This window comes from Oncorhynchus keta, chromosome 34, assembly GCF_023373465.1.
Source record: "Oncorhynchus keta strain PuntledgeMale-10-30-2019 chromosome 34, Oket_V2, whole genome shotgun sequence".
Classification (NCBI taxonomy): Eukaryota; Metazoa; Chordata; class Actinopteri; order Salmoniformes; family Salmonidae; genus Oncorhynchus; species Oncorhynchus keta.
Window position 1 is genome coordinate 40,835,947 of NC_068454.1, and position 24,436 is coordinate 40,860,382.

Here is a 24,436-nt window from a genome sequence, read left to right on the forward strand (position 1 = left end):
ACTGTAGTATTTACTATAGTGTTTCTGCAGACATTACTGTAGTATACTGTAGTATTTACTAATGTTTCTGCAGACATTACTGTAGTATACTGTAGTATTCGCTGTAGTGTTTCTGCAGACATTATTGTAGTATACTGTAGTATTCACTATAGTGTTTCTGCAGACATTACTGTAGTATACTGTAGTGTTTCTGCAGACATTACTGTAGTGTTTCGGCAGACATTACTGTAGTATACTGTAGTATTTACTCTGGTGTTTCGGCAGACATTACTGTAGTATACTGTAGTATTTACTATAGTGTTTTTGTTTTGTTATCTTTTGTTTCATTATCTCTTTTTTTATTAGCCTGTGTTACCTTGTTTGGGCGCTCTCCTTGAGGAAATCTGCTGGTCAAATACTAAAAGAGCAAATTGTCCATAACCTGTAAGTAGGTAAGACTGGGGTCTGAACAGATCGGTTCAGGGCTTCTGCTCTTTTCTATAACCTGTAGGGAAAGCAATATACGGTCTATACTTGGCATGTAGGTTTCTCCCTCATGGGTGGCAGTAATTGGGATATTGGGGTAGGGGAATAGCGTATCAATACAGTGCGTAGTACTGTATTCGACAGTACAAAATGATATAGTCAGTACTACACATGATCGAGGGAGACTACAGAGTTCTACAGTACACTGTAGTATGTGTTTCTCGTGGTTGATGGCTGCTGGGGGGGAAAAGGCCTTGTGAGGCTACAACGCAAGCACTCGTGATCTTAATAGCACTCGTCTGCCTACTAAGCTTGCCATGCCCTCACTGTCTCCCACCACTGTACGAACAGAACATTACATTAGTATTCCGTAGGAGCACTGAGACGAGCAGCCTGCTGACTGGAGGGAATTGGAGGCAACTGAGCTCCATCGACTGTCTGGCCGGGAACCCGACTGCTAACATTGCGAGCTAGGAGCTACCCCCCTTTCTTTCCCTAAGATATATTAAAAGGGAACACTAGACCTGAGCAGCCCGTCACAATAAAGTGACATAAACCTGCAAGCAGTGGCCAGCGTATTAAATACACAGAGCCACTGAAACGCAACCCCTATACATCAATCAGATGGCATGTTCGAATTCGGGAGGCGAAACAAATAATGAAAGTTAATTCCTCCTTCCTGCTGCCTTGTTATGTTTGGAGCCCGGCAGTAGCCCTTGGCCCCGAGACAGATGGATTTGTGGCAGTGTCACTGACGTAGGTGCAGTTAAATGAGCAGTAGTGCAGACTGCTGGCTGGCTGACTCAGTGCTGCACGCTCGGCCCTGTGGGCTAGCTTCCTGTCCTTGGTGATGCTCCAACTCAAGCAGAGGCCACTTCTAGCACCTTTATATCTCCCCCTAATGAGCTGTGACATGCTCTTATGGTGCCCGGTTCGGCTTTCCCTCATCGGAGGCTACGGGAGAAAGTGTGCGTGTATGGATGGGGTGTCGTTGACTGGTGAGAGGAAAGGAACAGCCTCACAACTCCACTTGTGACCCCCTCTCTCACCTACAAAATGGATGACCATCCTCAGTTCAGTAACATGCTCAATTTGTGGGCCAACTGAAGTGGCTTGTGGAGAACAGACTGCATTGCATGCCTAAATAGCCTAGTATTTGAAATAGAAACAACACTAATGGTTGTTTTATGAGCAGTGGGATACACATAGGCAGTAGTGTTATGTACGCCTAGACATTTGCTGACAAAATATTGGCCAATAAACTTTGACGTGAACTTTATAGTCAAAATAAAATACGCCCAACGGGGATGTCATTGCACTACTCTTTAAATTGGCTCCCGGTGTTTTGAAGTAGCCTCCCGTTGTCAACACAATCCCAGTGTACAAAAAAAGCTGCGTTACACAAGTTAAAAAATAGTCTTGAACAAACTGAAAGGCAGAGATAGCTAAATCGGCAGAACGAAACATGCGTGTCATTTATTGGCCTTCCCGGTTTGATTACCTGAGGTATTTTCTGTACACTGGGCTGGTCTTCCTCTTCAGCTTCTAAAAGGGTCTAACGTTTTCGCTAACATCTAGGCAATACATGGTCCGTTCAGTAGTAGCAAACCGCATTTGGTGTAAATGTGTCTTCTCTGAGGAAGAAAGATCAATCCAAGGTCACATTCGGCCTCGTGAAAACACAAGGGTCTGTGAAGACTTACTTCATACTACTGAATTGCAAAATCCCCCGCTGAGAATAGGAGCCCATTGGTGAAGGACATTCTCCTTTTGAACTCCTGGCTAAGAACTAGAAGTGTGACGGATATCAGGCAACCCTGGCCCGCGTGGCACATAAAACGCACCATGTGGACAACCTTCGTGAAATACACATTCTCTGTGTTTAAGCGGTGGACGGGAAATCCAGTCCCCTCCGCGCACCGCGAATGAGGACCTCCATTAACGACTCCGTCACCTTTAAATAAACAGCCCAGATGTTGATTTAAACTCAGTGTGCCATACAGACCACAGACACAGGGGACCGAGCAGGAGCTCTGCGCCAGCCTCCCATTACATGAGTCATACAGGCCAGACAGACAGACGGCACTTGGCTCAACCCTTACACCTCCCTGGAGGTCCAAGGAAAATGGCCTCCGACAGCTACAACAACAAAACAAAAAAAAACGTGATTTCTTTCTTTCTTTTGCTTCATTTGCTGTCGTCACAGACCAGCAGAGAACCTTCACCGAACATGGGCTATGCCTTCACTTTGAGATAGGCTACGTCAATTAGGCTAATTCATTTCTCGGCTTGGAAGAGTGAGTCAAGCTTTTCAAAGGTGAAAAAAAATCTGAAACAGGGCGTTGGATAAAAGCAGTATGCCAACTTCTTACATAGCCATGTGATTAGTCTATAAAAGAGCCAAATTGGGAACTTTGATCGCCAACCTTACTGAACGCACTGGTAAATCATAGGAAAATGGCTGAGGACCAGAAGGAAGTTCAACAGCGTCTGTCTATTTCTGACAGGATTCATTAACCTCGTCTTCAAGAGGACAGTACACCCGATTTCCAGCTCTGAGTTCCCCTCTAGAAAAACACCTGCAAGTCATGCAAATATGTCCAAAGGAATAAAACAAAACACCTATTGGGTAATGGAACTAATTAACTGGCCATGCAACATTCAACGCATATATTTATTTGCTATATCAGGACAATCTAACCCTTAATAGAACTTCCAAAAATGCTTCATAGCATAGCTAGCCGGGCGCAGTACGAATCATTTAGACGCTCTGGTTAACTTTTTACACGGACAACAAATGATTGAGAAGATACAAAAAGTGTCTGCAAATGCAGCAACTCTCCCCGCCCGCGTCCCCTCAGATCATTTCTTTGCCTTGATTGATAAGACCCAGGGGACTGTCCAACTACAATGAGGGATAGCGCATGCCGCTCTCTCCTCCTGCCCTCCTGCCACTGATCCAGGACCTGTCGGATGATCTTCTGGACTGCTGGGCCCTCCTACCCGCCTACAGTGCAACCATGAGATCCGGGCCCGCATCCACTGCATGCAATCGTGTCAGGAGGATCCAGGAGGCTGTAGTATAGTTGTAGAATAGCTGTACTAATATTTGTGTACTATATATGTAGTATAGTTGTAGTATACCAGTAGTATTTTGTAATACAGCTGTAGTATAGCTGTGGAATAGGACAGACTAGGAGAACGTACTGGAGGCTTTTCTGATCCTCATGGTTTGGCGAGATGGCTGTGCTCTTTGTTCAGCTGTCGCACAGACGCACACACAGCACTGAATCTGGGGCTGGAGTGGGCTCCTCTTCAGCCAGCCAGCAAGCCAGCCAGCCAGGCCTCTCCGCTTGGCTTTCCCATACGACTCTATTTCCTCAGCGTTTCCTGAGCCGTGTATCCAGTCTGGTTTTCTCCGGTCCAGGGCCGACATGAGATGGCTTTCCCAGCCGAGGCGAAGGCAGAGTGGGTTGGATCAGCGCTGTGCTGCGCACACCAGACCAGACAGTGTGAGGGGATAAACCCACAAGAGAGGAGAATGCTGATGACATGAATCAAATTCCATTCTGTTGCATAGTAGAACAATCAAAGCTATCGGCTCGCATCTCTGTTGGCTTTCTGACTAAACAGTCTGTAGCCCACAACATGCACTTTGATTCTGTAGAGAGTCAATTCCGGTATCGACGAGTTGACGTAGTAACAATAATCTAAGAGTTGCTCAACATTCAGGGGTTGACTGTGCATGCCGTGTTCCCTCAGACGGTCAGACACACGTGGCTGCAACAGTCGGGTCATAATAGTGTGGATGACTGCCAGAGAGAGCCATCGGGCAGCACTTCACTGTCCCTCACTCAGGAGTTCCCTCCACTCTGGCCCTCCCTCCAGTAACCCAGTCTGTCTGTGTCTCCTTGCCAAGCCCAGCCAAGCGTCCTCCCCTCATTAGCGCAGTGTGGCTCCATAATCCTCCAGTCTGAATTATGTGGGGGCACAGGTGTCCCTCGTCTGTCCTCAGATTAGCCATGTAATCCCGAGGACCCCCCTGCCCGGCCCCTGGCTCTGCCCCTGACCTAGCCCAAAACAACCACCCACCATGACGGGATATGGCATACGTTTAGAGAGGTGTTCACAGGAATGTGAGCCGGAACAAATGTGGAGACATTTGCTGCAAGTCTGCTTCATCGTAACATCGCAATGCTAATATGATTACTGTCGCCAACTTGGCGGCTTAATATTTTTCCACACATTTCAAGAATTTCAACATATAATGTAGGCTATATCCTCCTTTGTCTCAACTTCCATGGCCAGAACGTGCTCCCAGGTGAATATGTGTCTGCCAGGGTGCTATTCCAAGCTGAATGCCGATGAGCCTAATACGCTACATAAACTGCTTCACTCATCAATAGAGCGCCTGAGTGTCCCTGTTTGAGAAAGAGTTATGTTTTGAAAATATCAGAATCAGAATACGAGACACATTGTTGAATGGATTAAAGTTGTCCGATTTTTTTATTTTTATTTAAAGAACAAGAGCTCAAGTTGCGGAAGTGTGTCCATCTCCATACTAGGTGTGAACCCATTTCAATCCCAATGAATAGAAGATCGTTTTGACACATACTTATGGTCCTGTGCGATTTGAAATCGACAACATCGATGACGCTTTGCTTGAAATGGGGAGCGCACCTCGATGAAGTTCAGGACTGGTAGTTCCAACCCTTCATCTTTTTCATCCTAATCGGCTTTGTTCTATTTCTACGTCATCCCAAAGACGCAGCACGACACAGCACCGCATAAGCAACCGTCTAACCCTGGTCATACATCAACAGCATTATTTCTTAAGCCAGTTGGGTTAGGGGCTCATAACACGTTGGTCCAAACGATGGAAGGCTGACCAAGCAGTGATGCCTGATCTTTACGAAGGAGCTTTCTGAAGAAGAAAAAAACCCTGCTATTTGTAGACTTCCTATCATACGAGTGGCTAAAATGTCTAGGCTACGTTTGACGTTACTCTTGCATGCAGTCACCTTCATGAAGCCGAGAAGCATCCACCTCAGGATCTGATCGCAGTGACCTGATCGGCACCCTGGAGCTTCGAGGCAGACTGCTCAGGCCCGGGGGTCTGCCTCTACTTTATCATATCCGATAGCCCAAGACATAGTAGTTTACTGCTGGATAAACAGGGCCAGTCTGGGAGCCATTAAGACTCTACCGTCAAGGCAGTGCGAGTCACATCCCAGGGAGGGAACATTCCTGACATGGTCCAAACCATGGGTGGCAAGGCTTTCAACCGAGACACTGCTCACTCGTGACCGACCACGGCCATTTGGGTTTCATTTGGAGAAAGTGAAGACACTTTGTGATTTTTGACTGGGTTGTTAAGAGTGTAACTTGCAGGGGAAATGGCAACTTTTTTTATATCCGTCAGTCACCTGGACACAGTTTTTGCCTGAAACGTTGATTTAAAATAATGAGATCAGTATAGAACAAGCCTTTACTCAGCACATGGTTATAATCTAGTTATAAACTATCGGTTGAGATTTGGCGCAATGTATTAGTTTCTTATTTAATCTGAGTAGGTGGCAAATCAACACTACGCATCTTGGTCCTGTTCATCTAACCAGTTCTGATACCCCTCTAAGGGCGTCTGGTTTGAGTGTGGGCTACGGTTCAGACATAAGAACTGCTAAATAGTTTCTCTTTCAGGCACAACTGTGAGGACGGAAACCTAAAACATGCCGTCTCTTTTTTTCCCGGCTCGCTGATGTGGAAAACAGAGGATGGTACAGTAGCAGAAGGTAAAACCTCGCCACCTTACTGGCCCACTTGTGTTCAGAGCTGTCAAAGCTGGTTAGCCTCTACCTAGCTACATCAGTGCCTCCTTCAAACTGGTTTCGGCAGCACCGATAACAGTTCTGACAGTACCAGGGATCCCAGCTCTGACAGTGCCAGGGACCCCAGTTCTGACAGTACCAGGGACCCCAGTTCTGACAGTGCCAGGGACCGCAATTCTGACAGTGCCAGAGACCCCAGTCCTGACAGTGCCAGGGACCCCAGTTCTGACAAAGAGAACTGAATAACAGATAGAAGGCAAAGGACCCATTTAACCCTGTAAAACTGACGCAGGCCCACATCTGAGACGCTCATCTCTTCAACGGAGAACTCGGAGGAGTTCCTAACAAAGGTAGCCTAGTGGTTAAGAGCGTGGTGCCAGTAACCGAATGTGAAATTGACACTGAGCTACAGGTACCCACGGTAGAAATATGCACCCGTATCACAAACACATCGAGAGGTTAGGCTCGCATATCAAAGCATGGGCCTAGTTATCTGGAAACTTAATACAAGAAAAGTCAGCATTAGAGAAAAAAGTGGCCTATACGGAGTAACAAATTGTTTGAAGTATATCAACTAAAATAGGATGTTGACAGTGGATGTGCATGCTGTGGGAGGCCAGTCTTCAGTCCAATAAACCTGTAAAAACAGATTGCTGTAGTATTTGGAGCTTAAGGCGGTCACTGAGGCCTATATCAAACTCTGACAAGGCACGACCTCCCATTTTCACTGCAGATGTTGCTTCTGGCATGAGCTTACCCTACAAAAACCCTCCTTTTACTCGGGCAGCTTCAAAAGGCAACAAATGTCTCAAGAGAACTTCGCCGGTCGGGTTGTGCATCAATCAGAACCGAGGGGAAAATTAGTCTGCAGAGCCTTCTCCAAAAGCCTAAATATTTTAGCATCCGTAGATCCGGGATCGAATAACTATGATAAGCAGAACCCACTGGCCACAAAATAGTTGAATCAACGTTGTTTCAATGTAATTTGTCAACGTATTGTGACGTAGAATCTCTGGAAAATACATAGGATTCCTGTTGTTATGACCTGGATTGCAGTTGTTTTGAGGGTGAATTTTCAACCACGGGATTATGTCCTCATTATAACCAATTTGACATAGATAATCCATGCATTTAAAGTTATTAGATTTAGCCATATTCTTTAACTTCATTAATTCCCGTTAGTCATTTTCAGACAAAGTTAAAGAATAGGACTACATCAAAATAAACTTTTAATAAAGTCCTTCTGTAGCTCAGTTGGTAGAGCATGGCGCTTGTAACGCCAGGGTAGTGGGTTCGATCCCCGGGACCACCCATACGTAGAATGTATGCACACATGACTGTAAGTCGCTTTGGATAAAAGCGTCTGCTAAATGGCATATATTATTATTATTATTATTATATTATTTGACGTTGATTCTTGGTTGAGATGGAGACGTGAATCCAACATATAAATGATTCATTTGTAGACAAGCTTGAATTTGCAGAGGTATGGAAAAGGAAGGAAATATTTGCTTAAATGGTCTGGGATTATTTGATAGAGCCAGTCACCATTTTGTATACTGTCAGAAGTTAAAAAAAACTGTGATAGCATGTAAATCCTTGGAATCAAAATGGCAACACTAGACAACATAGCCCCTGGTGCCAGGACACAGATTCTAATTTATCTGAATGACCTCAGTGTAAAATGTTTTCTCCTGTTTTAAGAGAGCTTGAAGCATGGTTGGCTTTAATCACACGGTTGAACTTCAGATAAAGTTCAGCTAGAACATAAAACAACTCAAAATGACAAAACAGAAAACACCAACACTTTTACATAAGACAGTCTAAACAGTGTCTCATATGGTGCCGTTTCAAACAGCTGTCACCTTGGACTGTGTACAGAACCACTCCATGAAGCAGTTTACTTCAGAGGCAGAGTAACAACCGTGAGCCTCCTCTCCTATTGTTGTGGGGCCTGTTGTTGTGCCAGTAGGTCTGGACTGGGCCACACTGAAGACTGGCTGTAACTGGCTGTGCTCAACATAAAGGAGCCAAGCTGGACCATGTCTAACTTGCCTCACCCTACACCTGCTCATTACGCTAGGGTAGATCAACAGCTAAGAAAGAACCAATACAAAAGACTGCTGTTCTAGACTCAATCATTAAATCAAATACAAAATGGAATCACATTTATATTTGTCACATGGGCCGAATACAACAGGTGTAGTAGACCTTACCGTGAAATGGTTACTTGCAAGCCCATAACCAACAATGCAGTTAAGAAAGAATTGACTAAATAAACTAACGTGAAATATATATATATATAGATATATAAACTCAGCAAAAAAAGAAACGTCCCTTTCTCAGGACCCTGTATTTCAAAGATCATTCGTAAAAATCCAAATAACTTCTCAGATCTTCATTGTAAAGGGTTTAAACACTGTTTCCCGTGCTTGTTCAATGAACCATAAACAATTAATGAACATGCACCTGTGGAACGATCGTTAATAGAGGTCGACCGATTATGATTTTTCAACGCCGATAACGATTATTGGAGGAACCAGAAAAGCAGATACCGATTAATCGGCTCATTTTTGTTTATATATATTTGTAATAATGACAATTACAACAATACCGAATGAACAATGAACACTTTTATTTTCAGAGTCAGTAGAAAGGCCTTTTTAGTGCCTACCGTCTATACATAAATAACATCTATTTAGTCTCAAATAAATAATTAAACATGTTCAATTTGGTTTAAATGACGCAAAAACACAGTGTTGGAGAAGAAGGTAAAAGTGCAATATGCGCCATGTAAAAAAGCTAACGTTTAAGTTCCTTGCTCAGAACATGAGAACATATGAAAGCTGGTGTGTTTCCTTTTAACATGAGTCTTCAATATTCCCAGCTAAGGAGTTTTAGGTTGTAGTTATTATAGGATTATTTCTCTCTATACCATTTGTATTTCATAGACCTTTGACTATTGCATGTTCTTATAGGCACTATAGTATTGCCAACCTAATCTCGGGAGTTGATAGGCTTGTCATAAACAGCGCTGTGCTTCAAGCATTGCGAAAAGCTGCTGGCAAACAGAGGAAAGTGCAGTTTGAATGAATGCTTACGAGCCTGCTGCTACCTACCACCGCTCAGTCAGACTGCTCTTTCAAATATCAAATCATAGACTTAATTATAATATAATAAACACACAGAAATACGAGCCTTAGGTCATTAATATGGTCAAATCCGGAAACTATCATTTCGAAAACAAAACGTTTATTCTTTCAGTGAAATACGGAACCGTTCCATATTTTATAGAACGGGTGGCATACCTAAGTCTAAATATTACTGTTACATTGCACAACCTTCAATGCTATGTCATAATTATGTACAATTCTGGCAAAAATAATTACGTTCCTTGTTAGGAAGAAATGGTCTGACTCTGCTTACACTGCACGCAAGAGAAGTGACACAGTTTCGGTGTCCAAAAATGGCAATTACCGATTGATATGAAAACTTGAAATCGGCCCTAATTAATCGGCCATAACCGGTCAATCTCTAGTCGTTAAGACACTAACAGTTTACAGATGGTAGGCAATTAAGGACACAGTTATGAAAACTTAGGACACTAAAAAGGCCTTTCTACTGACTCTGAAAAACACCAAAAGAAAGATGCCCAGGGTCCCACTCATTTGCGTGAACGTGCCTTAGCCATGCTGCAAGGAGGCATGAGGACTACAGATGTGTCCAGGGCAATACATTGCAATGTCCGTACTGTGAGATGCCTAAGAGAGCGCAACAGGGAGACAGGACGGACAGCTGATCGTCCTCGCAGTGGCAGACCACGTGTAACAACACCTGTACAGGATCGGTACATCCGATCATCACACCTGCGGGACAGGTACAGGATGGCAACAGCAACTGTCCGAGTTACACCAGGAACGCACAATCCCGCCATCAGTGCTCAGACTGTCCGCAATAGGCTGAGAGAGGCTGGACTGAGGGCTTGTAGGCCTGTTGTAAGGCAGGTCCTCACCAGACATCACCAGCAACAACGTCGCCTATGGGCCGTCGCTGACCCAGGCAGCATTGGCAAAAAGTGCTCTTCGCTGACGAGCCACGGTTTTGTCTCACCAGGGGTGATTGTCGGATTTGCGTTTATCATCAAAGGAATGAGCGTTACACCAAGGCCTGTACTCTGAGGCGGGATCGATTTGGAGGTGGTGGGTCCCTCATGGTCTGGGGCGGTGTGTCACAGCATCATCGGACTGAGCTTGTTGTCATTGCAGGCAATCTCAACGCTGTGCGATACAGAGATGACATCCTCCTCCCTCATGTGGTACCCTTCCTGCAGGCTCATCCTGACATGACCCTCCAGCATGACAATGCCACCAGCCTACTGCTTGTTCTGTGCGTGATTTCCTGCAAGACAGGAATGTCAGGGTTCTGCCATGGCCAGTGAAGAGCCCGGATCTCAATCCCATTAAGCACGTCTGGGACCTGTTGGATCGGCGGGTGAGGGCTAGGGCCATTCCCCCCAGAAATGTCCGGGAACTTGCAGGTGCCTTGGTGGAAGAGTGGTGTAACATCTCACAGCAAGAACTGGCAAATCTGGTGCAGTCCATGAGGAGGAGATGCACTGCAGTACTTAATGCAGCTGGTGGCCACACCAGATACTGACAGTTACTTTTGATTTTGATCTCCCCCTTTGTTCAGGGACACATTATTACATTTCTATTAGTCACATGTCTGTGGAACTTGTTCAGTTTTTGTCTCAGTTGTTGAATCTTGTTATGTTCATACAAATATTTACAAATGTTAAGTTTGCTGAAAATAAACGTAGTTGACATTGAGAGGATGTTTCTTTTTTGTTGAGTTTATATCAAAAAGTAACACACAAAAAATGTGCGGGGGTACACGTTGTCGAGGTAATTTGAAAAGTGACTATGGATCGATAACAAACAGCAAGTAGTAGCAGTGTAAAAACAAAGAGGGGGGTCAATGTAAGTAGTCCGGGTGGCCATTTGATTAATTGTTCAGCAGTCTTATTGGCTTGTGGGTAGAAGCTGTTAAGGAGCCTTTTGGTCCTAGACTGGGCACTTTACAAAAACAACTCAGCAGGACTGGTTAGGTCTAGAAGTTAGGTTTGAAAGAATGTGTGAGTGATTGAATTTACATCTATTTAAACTAATTCAAATTACTAGGCTATAGCTTAGGCTACAAGATTTGCTGACTTGGCCCAAGTCATTTATGCCTACCTATACAGTAGCCTAACTCTCTAACATCTCTACAGCCCACGCAAAAGCATGGTATAAAATTAGACATTATCCAAAACCACCGCCAAGGCGCAAATGCCCAAATTGAATTGAGCACAACAACAACAACGATTGCAGTCCCCAACGGTTTCGACCCAACGCTTCTTGCACACATCCAAAAGGCTGGTTCCCACACAACCAGATGATTCTGTGCCAGCGGAGGGAGCAAGGCTCTCAAGCTCTGCTGCCTGCCTGCAGTGTAGGCTTTAAAAAGCACATCACACACCACAGCAGCCTAAGACTTGTGACGGGTTTGAATGGCCAATGTGCCTCTGGCTGGATCACTAGCCCTACTACTTCTCACCAGTAACAGTTTAGTGTTCCTCGCTGCCACGGCTAATTAGGCACCTTAGTTCGGCAGCCTCCTGGACTTCCGACACCACGTTGCCTGTTGCCTCTCAATCAATCCCCTGAACGACCCAGTACCCCCAGTGATGGGACGGAAGCAGCCCCAGCCTCAACGCTGTGGACAGAGCTGGCCCCTGGACCCGGAAGGAACAGCCACAAGCCTAGCTGCCTGTCGGGCCGGGGGTTAGTGCCAGGCTCCATCCTCCTACAGAATAACGACCAGCTTTGTTCCCCAGCTACTGTTAGCCCTCTGCTGCATAGAGAATACCCATTGTTCTGCTCTTTTAATGCAGAGTCAGCATGAAAAATGCAAAGAATGCTGGCTATTCATTTATTTCTTCTTTTTTTAAACTCTGTTTGCATTTCCTTTCTCAAAAGATATACTGAGTGGCCAAAGAGAAAGGTAGGACACTTTAAAAAGGCTAATTGAGAACACGCCTAGCTGGCTCGACCAAGGACGCTTGAATTGAGAAGAGAAAAAGAACTTTTCCAAACTGTAGCCCACGTTTACCAAAATGGAGCAATTCGCAGATCATGGCCCTTTGGCTGCCTTTAAGCAAAGCGGCTTATATGTAATCTGGTCAGACTATTGAGAAGTCTATAACAAAATCTAAGCCCTTAGCCCCATATGGCATTTAAGCAAGTCCCAAAAACTGCCTCAAACTTCTCTGCCTCCCAGGCAAGCCAGGGTAAACAGCAATGGCTAAATCAAGATGTGTCCGTGTTTTAACATGGTGAACACGATATTTCCATGAGAGGCCAGTGGTTACTTGAAGCAGAGGGAAAGCAACATAGGCCTAAAAGGCTACATTTCTGCTGCGTCGTGTCACCTTCCTGTGTTCCCATGTGAAGCGTACACATTGCATGTGACTCACATACTCTCGGGTAGATTGATGACTTTCCAACGGTTTAGATCAGGGACAGGTAACCGCTAGCCTTTTTTTAGGGCCGTGGATAAATTTTTCATTTTTCTTAAAAAAAAAAAACATTTTTAGGGAAATCAATCGGGGTCTCAACTTACTGTTGCGAGTTAGAATAGTAGAATACGCAAGGTACAATTTTGAAATGCGGTTGTATATCAGCAGTTTTTCTCTTATTGTGTCGGCCAGCTATCTACACTTGTAGTTATCATGGTCGAATTACTGGACGGAGGGCGTCCCATTGATCAACAACAGCATTTAGCTTAGGGCCTCCAAAAGGCTAGGGCTGGCTCTGACTGCATGTGGGGGTATGCAGACGTGCAAGCCACTGCAGCCCCTCTTGATGAGTTTAGATTTTTTTTGGTGGCCCCCATGCCCATCAAAGTTGCCCATCCCTGGTTTAGATAATAACCATCACAAGTAGGGGACTTTCTAAAGACACAAAAGCCATTTTGTTTTGACTCCCTTAACTGATTGGCTAATTGTTGGAGTCACGCTTGATGAGAAATGAAACACTGTTAAATCTGAGTTGAGAAACAAATTCAAATGTACATCACTTGCCCTTCAGGAGAAAATGTCAACCTTGTTATGTTTAGGAAACAGGGAAAAATATGATTTCCAAACCTTTAGTCTAGTGCGAGCCATCCCTTTAATTCTTTCATATGTCGAAACAGCCAACACTCATGTCATGGGTGCTATGGCAACCAGGTAAGAGCGTACAGACATGCTCCTGAGTGAAAGAGACTACTAAAATGCCAAGCATGTTCCCATAAAAAGTCCACATTTTGTATGAAAACTGTGCCTTACAGTGTAATGAGCAGTCTTCGTCTTCGTCATGCTTACAAAAACAGAGGGGCTAGCCAGTGATCAATGGAGGGACATTCAGTATGACAGAGCTCACTAGAAAATACAAGAAACTATGGCAATGCAAGCAACTACAGCAAGGGACAAAGCAGACTGTGCCGAAGGTTACATTAGATAGACAAAGTATAATTGGCTACACTGTTCATGAAGTGACAAATAGGCACACATACAATACCAGTCAAAAGTTTGGAAACGCCAACTCAATCAAGGGTTTTTCTTTATTTTTGATATTTTCTACATTGTGAAATAATAGGGAACATATCAACGGTATGAAATAACACATATGGGGCTAGCCAGTGATGGCAAACTTTTTTGAGATTCTTAAAAGTAGCCACCCTCTGCCTTGCCCTTGACGACAGCTTTGCACACTCTTGGCATTCTCTCAACCAGCTTCACCTGGAATGCTTTTTCAACAGTCTTGAAGGAGTTCCCACATATGCTGAGCACTTGTTGGCTGCTTTCCCTTCACTCTGTGGTCCAACTCATCTCAATAAGGTTGAGGTTGGGTGATTGTGGAGGCCAGGTCATCTGATGCAGCACTCCATCACTCTCCTTCTTGGAGGTGTGTTTTGGGTCATTGTCCTGTTGGGAAAAAAGGATAGTCCTTCTAACCCCAAACCAGATGGGATGGCATATAGCTGCAGAATGCTATGGTAGCCATGCTGGTTTAGAGTGCCTTGAATTCTAAATAAATCACTGACAGTGTCACCAGAAAAGCACCCCCACACCATCACACCTTCTCCATGCTTCATGGTGGGAACCACACATGCAGAGATCATTCATTCACCTACTCCGAACCTCAAAATTGCTCGTGTTTCTTGGCCTAAGCAAGTCTCTTCTTATTATTGGTATCCTTTAGTAGTGGTTTCATTGCAGCAATTCGACCATGGAGACCTGATTCACGCAGTCTCCTCTGAACCGTTGATGTTGAGATGTCTGTTACTTGAACTCTGTGAAGCATTTATTTGGGTTGCAAGCTGAGGTGTAGTTAACTCTAATGAACTTGTCCTCTGCAGCAGAGGTAACTCTGGGTGCTTTCTTTCTTGTGGCGGTGTCACGCCCTGACCTTAGTTATCTTTGTTTTCTTTATTATTTGGTTAGGTCAGGGTGTGACGAGGGTGGTTTGTTTAGTTGTTGTATTGTCTAGGGTTTTTTGTATGTCTAGGGGTTTTTCTAGTCTAGGTGTTTATATGTCTATGGTTGCCTAGATTGGTTCTCAATCAGAGGCAGCTGTTTATCGTTGTCTCTGATTGGGAACCATATTTAGGTAGCCATATTCCTTGGTGGGTTGTTATTCCTTGTGGGTTGTTATTCTATGTTTAGTTGTCTGTTCTGCACTAACCATATTGCTTCACGGTTTTTTGTTTAGTTCTGTTCAGTGTTCTCTCTTTAAATAACGAGTTATGTTCCCTTACCATTTATTTTTTATTTATCTGTTATTTTACCAGGTAAGTTGACTGAGAACACGTTCTCATTTGCAGCAACGACCTGGGGAATAGTTACAGGGGAGAGGAGGGGGACTAGTGAGCCAATTGTAAACTGGGGATTATTAGGTGACCATGATGGTTTGATGGCCAGATTGGGAATTTAGCCAGGACACCGGGGTTAACACCCCTACTCTTACGATAAGTGCCATGGGATCTTTAATGACCTCAGAGAGTCAGGACACCCGTTTTAACGTCCCATCCGAAAGACGGCACCCTACACAGGGCAGTGTCCCCAATCACTGCCCTGGGGCATTGGGATATTTTTTTAGACCAGAGGAAAGAGTGCCTCCTACTGGCCCTCCAACACCACTTCCAGCAGCATCTGGTCTCCCATCCAGGAACTGACCAGGACCAACCCTGTTTAGCTTCAGAAGCAAGCCAGCAGTGGTATGCAGGGTGGTATGCTGCTGACCATGCTGTGCCTTGGTCTCCCCTTTATGACGACCGTGACAGGCAGTCCTCATGAGTCAGTTTTATCATAGTGCCTGATGGCTCTTGTGACTGCGCTTGAAGAAACTTTCAAAGTTCTTGAAATTGGACAGATTGACTGACCTTCGCATTAAAGTAATGATGGACTGTCGTTTCTCTTTGGTTATTTGAGCTGTTCTTGCCATAATATGGACTTGGTCTTTTATCAAGTAGGGCTATCGTCTGTATACCACCCCTACCTTATCACAACACAAACGATTGGCTCAAATGCATTGAGAAGAAAATAAAATCCACAAATTAACTTGTTTATTGAATTCTAGATGATCAAATCAAATTGTATTAGTCACATATGCCGAATACAACAGCCGTAGACCTTACAGTGAAATGCTTACTTACGAGCCCCTAACCAACAATGCAGTTAAATATAATATATTTCTTAAACGAATAAGGATAAGAAATACTAATTAATGAGCAGCAGTAAAATAACAATAGCAAGACTATATACAGGGGGCACCGGTACAGAGCCAATGTGCGGGGGCACCGGTTAGTCAAGGTAATTGAGGTAATATGTACATGTAGGTAGTGTTATTAAAGTGACTATGCATAGATGATAACAGAGAGTAGCAGCAGTGTGAAAGGGGGGTAATGCAAATAGTCTGGGTAGCCATTTGATTAGATGTTCAACAGTCTTATGGCTTGGGGGTAGAAGCTGTTGAGAAGCCTCTTGGACCTAGACTTGGCGCTCCGGTACCTCTTGCCGTGCGGTAGCAGAGACAACAATCTATAACTAGGGTGGCTGGAGTCTTTGACAATTTTTAGGGCCTTCCTCTGACACCACCTGGTATATAGGTCCTGGATGGCAGGAAGCTTTGCCCCAGTGATGTACTGGGCGATTCGCACTACACTCTGTAGTGCCTTGTGGTCAGAGGCCGAGCAGTTGCCAGTTGCAGTTGATTCCATACAGTATGTGCTATTTCATAGTTTTGATGTCTTCACTACTATTCCATAATGAAGGAAATAGTCCAAATTAAGAAAAACCCTGAAATGAGGTGTCCAAACATTTTGACTGGTAGTGTACATAGTCTGCTCATGTAGACCTCAAGTGCCATTCAAATGCAATGCTGTTAAGTGGATGGTGGGACTCTTGAGCCACAATAGCTCTGGTTCAGGGAGTCGTTCGGTCGAACGGCCGCGAGAGCACACCCGAACGACTCCCCGGACCAGAGCTAGAGCCACAATTGACTCAGAGCGAATAGGAAAGGTGCTAAAACAAAGACTTATCAGCAGATACACTTCCAGTCAAGTGTAGTGGCTACAAGGAAGGTACTTTAGGCTACTTGAGGAGCTTGTCATGGAAACTGTATTCCAAGTTTCTTTTTTTTACGATACTTATAGAATTTAACCACTGTAAACTGTATACATTCAGTTTTGCTCATGTGGCCCACTTTCCTTTATAAAGTGTTTAACTAGTTATATTTAAAAAATGGCGGAACAAGCAAAAAGTACACAACGCAAAAAAATTTTTTTTTTTAAATGTCCAGATTGTTCCATTGTTATTTACTCCTTAATTCACTCATTACCCTAAGGTTACTATTGTACATATTGTGGTGTTAGTGTGATGGTTTGGGGATGCTTTGCTGCCTCAGGACCTGGATGACTTGCCTTAATAGAAGGAACCCTGAATTCTGCTCTGTATCATATAATTCTACAGGAGAATGTCTGGCCATCCGTCTGTGAGCTGAAGCTGAAGCACAGCTGGGTCACGCCGCAAGAGAATGAGGGAAAACGCACAACAAGTCTACATGAAAATGGCAACAACAACTATTTTTGGGGGGGAAGTTTTGGAATGGCCTAGTCAAAGTCCAGCCCTAATCCCAATTAAGATGTTGTGGCAAGACTTAAAATGAGCATTTCATGCTTGAATCCCCACAAATGTTACTGAGTTAAAGCAGTTATCCATGAAAGAGTGGGCCAAAATTCCTTCTCAGCAACATGAGAGACTGATCAACAACAACAGGAAGCATTGCAGCTAAAGGTGGCACGACAAATTATTGAGTGTAAGGGAGCAATTACTATTTCACGCAGAGGCAATGGGTGTTGCATTACATTGTTCATGAAATAAATATAGAATTGTTGTGTTATTTGTTCACTCAGGTTTCCTTGATCTAATGTTAGGGTTTGGTTGAGGATCTGATAATATTAACGATGTAGGCTATCACAAAAAAGAATATCCCGATACTGTATTTATTTATTCTCCCCATCACTAATCAGACATGTGGCCTATTCACACAAAATATACATTTTTACAGCCATAAAGTATTAAGAGAGAAAGGATTAGGCTTACAAGTAAAAACAGCCTTTTTAGCAAAAACATGTTATTGGAAATGAAATTCCTACAATTTAATCAAATCTACATGGAAGATTACAAGTCTGTAGCCTAAGCTTATAATGGACGTTTACATTATACTTGTTTCTCTCCCTGGTCAAGGTCGTATGTGAAATACTTTGCCTTATCTTGACGGAGGCCTTGCATGACAATTATGTCTAGTTTAAATCTCAGCCGTCGCTTCAAGTCCCCTGCAGCAGCTGTATCAATGAAAGGCAATGTGCTTTGTCAGGGGAAACAGTTAGGCTTAGTGGAATCAGCCAGCAGCAAGCCTTGAATTTCCCAGGAAAAGCCTACCTGTAGTGCACTAAATCTGTTCTCAATGTTGACTCTATTCTTATGATTACAGTCCAAGTACAAATACACTCAGAGGACAGTTTATTAAGTACACCACTCATTCATGAAAATGGTTCGCTCCTACAGACAGTGAGTCACGTGGCCTGCTATATAAAGCAGACAGGCATTCGAGGCATTCAGTTACTGTTTGATTTTGAGCAACATTTTACCTTTATTTAACTAGGCAAGTCGGTTAAGAACAAATTCTTATTTTCAATGACGGCCTAGGAACAGTTAACTGCCTTGTTCAGGGGCAGAACGACAGATTTTTCCTTGTCAGCTCGGTGATTAGATCTTGCAACCTTTCGGTTACTGGCCCAACGCTCTAACCACAACACTACAAATAACATCCAGTCAGTGGCAGTCCTGTGGGCTGATGGCAGAGTCAGGATTTGGCGTAAGCAGTATGACTCCATGACCACATCCTGCCAGTACAGGCTGGTGGCGGTGGTGTAATGGTGTGGGGAATGTTATCCTGGCACACGTCTGGTTCCTTGATACCAATTGAGCAACGTTTGAATGCCACAACCTGCCCCAAAGAATTCAAGCTGTTCTGGAGGCAAAGGGTGGTCCGACCGGGTACTAGATGGGCGTACCTAATAGATTGTAGACTGGGTGTATACAAATCCACTCAAATCGGGCTATTTATTAGCCAATGTAACAACATGTTAGTAGAGTAATTACAGTGTTACTACACAGCTACTAGCCAGCAGCATACCACCCTGCATACCATTGCTGGCTTGCTTCTGAAGCTAAGCAGGGTTGGTCCTGGTCAGTCCCTGGATGGGAGACCAGATGCTGCTGGAAGTGGTGTTGGAGGGCCAGTAGGAGGCACTCTTTCCTCTGGTCTAAAAAAAATATCCCAATGCCCCAGGGCAAGTGATTGGGGACACTGCCCTGTGTAGGGTGCCGTCTTTCGGATGGGATGTTAAACGGGTGTCCCGACTCTCTGAGTTCATTAAAGATCCCATGGCACTTATCGTAAGAGTAGGGGTTTTAACCCTGGTGTCCTGGCTAAATTCCCAATCTGACCCTCAAACCATCATGGTCACCTAATAATCCCCAGTTTACAATTTGCTCATTTCTCCCCTGTAACTATTCCCCAGGTTGTTGCTGCAAATGAGAACATGTTCTCAGTCAACTTACCTGGTAAAAAAACTGATAAATATTTTTTTTTTAATTGTGACCCTAAACAGAATAAAGCTGTAATGAGTGCAACACATAGCCTAAAAAAAACACAGTTGTCAGCTGAGCATGGAGAGGTCAAATGTTTTCATGTAGTCAAATCCCTCCCAACCCTGTTAACTCCACCTGGTTTCTCAATGTAGGAGTTAGTCAGGCCATAGCAGCTACCCAGCTACCCTCTAGATGGCTAATGTTCAGATTAAGAGGGAGCTAAACATGTTTTTTTTATTTTTTTTTATATACATTTGGAAAATTAACTGTAAAGCCCAGTTCAGATACAACAGCCGACATGAAATGAGACGAGATAAAATGAGCTAGTTTGAGAATGTTGTGTTGTACAACTGGTTGACTAAAGACGGGGCAGGTGAGAGGTGCTGTTGAGCCCATTTCCATGGTAACGGTGTCTTTTAAAACGACAGATGAAACTTTGAAACAAAGTTGCCACTTGTTTGTAGCAAGGTGCTTTAGCAAACTTGAGTGTCATGGAATACATGCACCGGAAACAGGGTACACTTTGTGACTTGTCAGATGAATGTCAGGAAACTAGGTTAGCTATGTGCAGCAAAATAGCTAGCTAGCTCTCTGTTTGGCTAGCAAGCTACCTGGCTGAACACGGAGCATTAGTGCACGGTTCTTTGTTTGGCTAAATAAATCTGTCTCGCTTGAGACTAAAGATTTGACATGTTGAGTCTTGGAAACTCCAGCCGACGAAATGAGACGTTCTAAAACTAGGCCGTTCAAATCGTACAAACTCCTTAAAAAAACGTTGTGCCGTGTCTCTTCTTATGTATCTGAACTAAGCTTAAGGGGCAATTCCACAGCAAAAGAATGATGCTGACTCAAGATTTTTTTTACTTTAAAATGTAGCTTATGTCAAACAAAAATCAATGATTGCAAAGTTAAACAAACCATACGACTCTGCACAAGGACGACGTTTAACAATTTCCACTTCCACGGAAGCTATACTGTTACACTGGCAATACAAGTGTCTACAAGAACATCCAATAGTCAAAGGTATATGAAATACAAATGGTATAGAGAGAAATAGTCCTATAATTCCTATAATAACTACAACCTAAAACTTCTTACCTGGGAATATTGAAGACTCATGTTAAAAGGAAACACCAGCTTTCATATGTTCTCATGTTCTGAGGAACTTAAATGTTAGCTTTCTTAAGTGGCACATATTGCACTTTTACTTTCTTCTCCAACACTTTGTTTTTGCATTATTTAAACCAAATTGAACATATTTCATTATTTATTGAGGCTAAATTGATGTTATTGATGTATTATATTAAGTTAAAATAAAAGTGTTCATTCAGTATTGTTGTAATTGTCATTATTACAAATAAAAATCTGCCATTTAATCGGTAGCGGCTTTTTTGTCCTCCAATAATCGGTATCGGTATCGGTGTGGGAAAATCATAATCGGTCAACCTCTAGTCAGGATGCTCTCGATGGTGCAGCTGTAGAAAATATCTGTTTTATCAAAGAAGTAGCCTGTTTTACAAAAGTCCTACTTACACTGATTAAAATTATTTTGCGCGTTGGTGATGAAAAATAATGGGCAGTGATTAGCATCCAATCCGTGAAACCGTCATCCTCCTGCTGACTGCTCCTCCTGCTGACTGCTTGTTGCAGTTTAACCCATGCTTATCAATCAGTGAAGGATGCATGGTGGTTTTGGATCAATCATTGAGGGGCCCAATACAGTTTTTCAATCATTAGCCTTGCAGGCTGAAGTGACACACTCATCTGAGTCACACGCACACTCGGGCAATTTGTGGCGCCGCCGGCCAGCGGGCATTACTGACAATCAGCGGGGTTTAAATAGCAGTAAATAACGCTGTGCTGGTGATTAAAACACTAAACTCGCCCAAGGATCCAGTCTAGCTGGTACTCCTTCATTCTCACATCCATCCCTCTTCAGTGAGCGACTGATCACTCCTGGTGCAACCAGACCCACTATGTTATTTTAGCCTGTGCTTAAGGGATTCAACCAGTACCATTAACTAATAGGATATGTTTAGAGTATGACTCATTAGTCCATCAATGACCTTTACAGGTGGAAATAAATACAGGTTATGAGCGTGTCGGGAAAAGCTTACCGACAACTAACAGTTTCAGTGAACTCAATGATACAGTATCCTTCCTATAGCGTCGTAAAGTGGTTACATTTGGTTCCTCTAGCCTACTTTTTAGTTGAAAAGGAGGCCAGGCAGGCAGGCGTTCAAGCCGGGCATTCCTTGGTGTTGTTCACAGATCATGAAAAGCAGCCAGGTTATCCTAAAAGCAGACGGGATTAGGAAGAAGCCTTCAATCCCCTGGTAGGCCGAGGCAGTGTGACGTCAACCCTGGCTGTGTCTCAAATGGCACTCTATTCCATAGTGCACTACTTTTGACTAGGGCCCATAGAGTTCTGGTCAAAAGTAGTGCATTATATAGGGAATAGGGTGCCATTTGGGACGCACAACCTTACGGAAAAAAAGATTGCTGTCAGAGTGCTGTATAACTGCAGTACACTGTAGTATAACTGTAGTTAGAATGCAGTAGAACTGCAGTAGGCTGCAATTACTGAGTCCAAAATAACACAGTCGACTGCAGTTACTGCACTTTTACTGCAGTTTCAGAACTGTTATCTTTTTTTGTAAGGGCACCCCTCTGGCCAGAGGTCTGCTCCCTGCCTCCCTCTCCGCCGAAACATGCGGCAATTACACCCCAACGAGAACACTGTGACATGTATTAGTGACTCCCACGTAAAAAAAACTATTGCTCCATTAGGTAGCCTAATAACAGTCTAAATGGCTTGGGGCAGCACCAGTCAGCAAACAGAGTAACAGGTCATAACCCAAGGCATAATACATTGGAAAACACAGAAACACAGAGTAAAACAGGTTTAGTTACAGTTTTTCCCTCTTAAATCAAACCGTTCCTTCTGACAGGTACTGTTGCAGGAGCTCTGAAGTCACATGGCACTGCATAACCTTCTTAGTAGGTCTGTGTTGGGCTAATTGTGTTGCAGGCAACCAGGTCCCATAACAGACTCACCTAGCCACCTTGTAGAGGAGTATTAGGTCTGACTACAACCATGTCTGACCCACATCTACACGACCTCACAAAACCAGGCTTTACACCCCGGAGCCCTTCACTGATCTAACCCCCCAGAATCTCTGAACAGGCTATGTTGTTGTTATGCTTGGTACGTAATGCCATGTTTTAGGATGCTGAAACATTGCAAATGTGTAGCATAGTAATCAATGCATGAATTAGCATAAAGTACAGAAAATGGAAGATAAAATGAATTGAGCAGGATTAGCCTAAATCAACTAGCTAGGTTACTAATTTTGTCAAGACAGCTAGCTGTTCAATTGGTTATTTAGTATACACAGTTGGCTAACATATCACATTTACAGAAGCAGCGTAGGTACAAGTAAACCTAGCCTTGAAATATACAGGCTGATAAACAAGCATTCTCACTGAACACTGAATGTCCCACTCAGAAAGGCATTTTCGAATTTGCAAGATAGGGCCGATGGGGCAAACAAACAGCTGTTCTACTTTAAATTGCTGAGGTTTACATTTCAAATCAACCAGGGAGTCAACTTGCTGAGTAGACTTCAGTTTCCTCCGTGTATAACTTCACCGCTAAAACAAAGGTAATTGACTTCACAGACTACTAGATAGATACTTGGGTTGTGTGCTTTTCGGATGATTTTGCGTGACAGATTTTGTTCGCGTGGTTTTCTACCCTCTCCCATTGATTATTTGATGCGATCAATGAAAGAAGAAAAAAACGTGTCAAGTAAAACCAAAGAAAAATGGAAAATAAATAAGATCAATTGTTGCAACGTCTATCTCATCGTGATATTCCAACTTAGCTTGCTACTGTAGCTAAACACAAACGGTGGAACATGGTTTGAGTTGAGAGGACGACTGAGCAGAGTGGCTAGGTAACCGTCGGACCAACACCGCTGCGGTGCCAGTGCAAAGTAAGAATGGCGCAAAGACAAATGGGAAACTTATCAGGGTTCGATAAGAAAGCACTTTGAATTTGTGAACATACCAAAACGATTGCGAATCTCTCCTCCAATTCGCCTGGCTCCGGCATAGGCAGCTTCAGGGGCATGTTATGTCCCCTGAAATCAGTTTGCTGGTCCATACTCCCTGCGTTCCCCATGTTTCAGCTTGTTTTTGTTTTTTTGTTGTTGCTGGATCACAACTACAACTACCTAACGTTACACCTTCCTCCTCGACTTCAGAAATCAAGTAAAAAAAAAAAAAACGAAACAAATGTACCCGCGCTAATGCCTCTTGTTTGCAAATGTCCCTGAGTTTATCCCAGCCTCGCCACTTTTAACAGAAAACACACGTGAGGAAATCAGCACACCACGATGGTTCCAAAGAGCCGACTCCTCGAGAAGCATTATAATGGAATGGGGGACTTTGTGGAAACTTGAATCGAAGCAACGACCGCGCAATATTTATAGGACCAACGGAATCTATCCATATCTTGCACAATTTCTGCTCCACTCCCATTTAGTTGTAATGACGATGTGCATGATTCGGGTTTAGGAATCCCTGTCTGTGTAGCAAGCTAATCTCTGCAGTGCTGACCCAACGAATACAGTAAAGAGTCTAGTCTACTCATACGTCACCGATTACACAGCACACACACACACACACAATCACATCTCTACACAATGAGCCCTTTCAGAGACAAGCCTTCTACTTGGCTTTGCCAAAAGCGTAGTTAAGGAGACGATGTTGTGTAGCGTTGCATGCTGGTAGATGCAGACCCGTTCATGGTGTATAACCTGTGTATAACCTGTTTATAACAACCTTATTACTACCAATTTACCTCATCTAAAACACTAATTACAATAACACTAATCCAAGT

The 24,436-nt window shown here is 43.6% G+C and overlaps 1 protein-coding gene across 1 annotated transcript in view; it reads right to left on the bottom strand.

The window, feature by feature from the left end:
• Positions 1-24,192, bottom strand: part of LOC118366682 (formin-like protein 2) — an 82,567-nt gene extending 58,375 nt beyond the window's left edge. Inside the window, 1 exon segment of the mRNA XM_052493870.1 lies at positions 23,603-24,192. Coding sequence (XP_052349830.1) covers positions 23,603-23,716 — 114 coding nt within the window. The 5' untranslated portion in view covers positions 23,717-24,192.
• Positions 24,193-24,436: the final 244 nt, after the last annotated feature.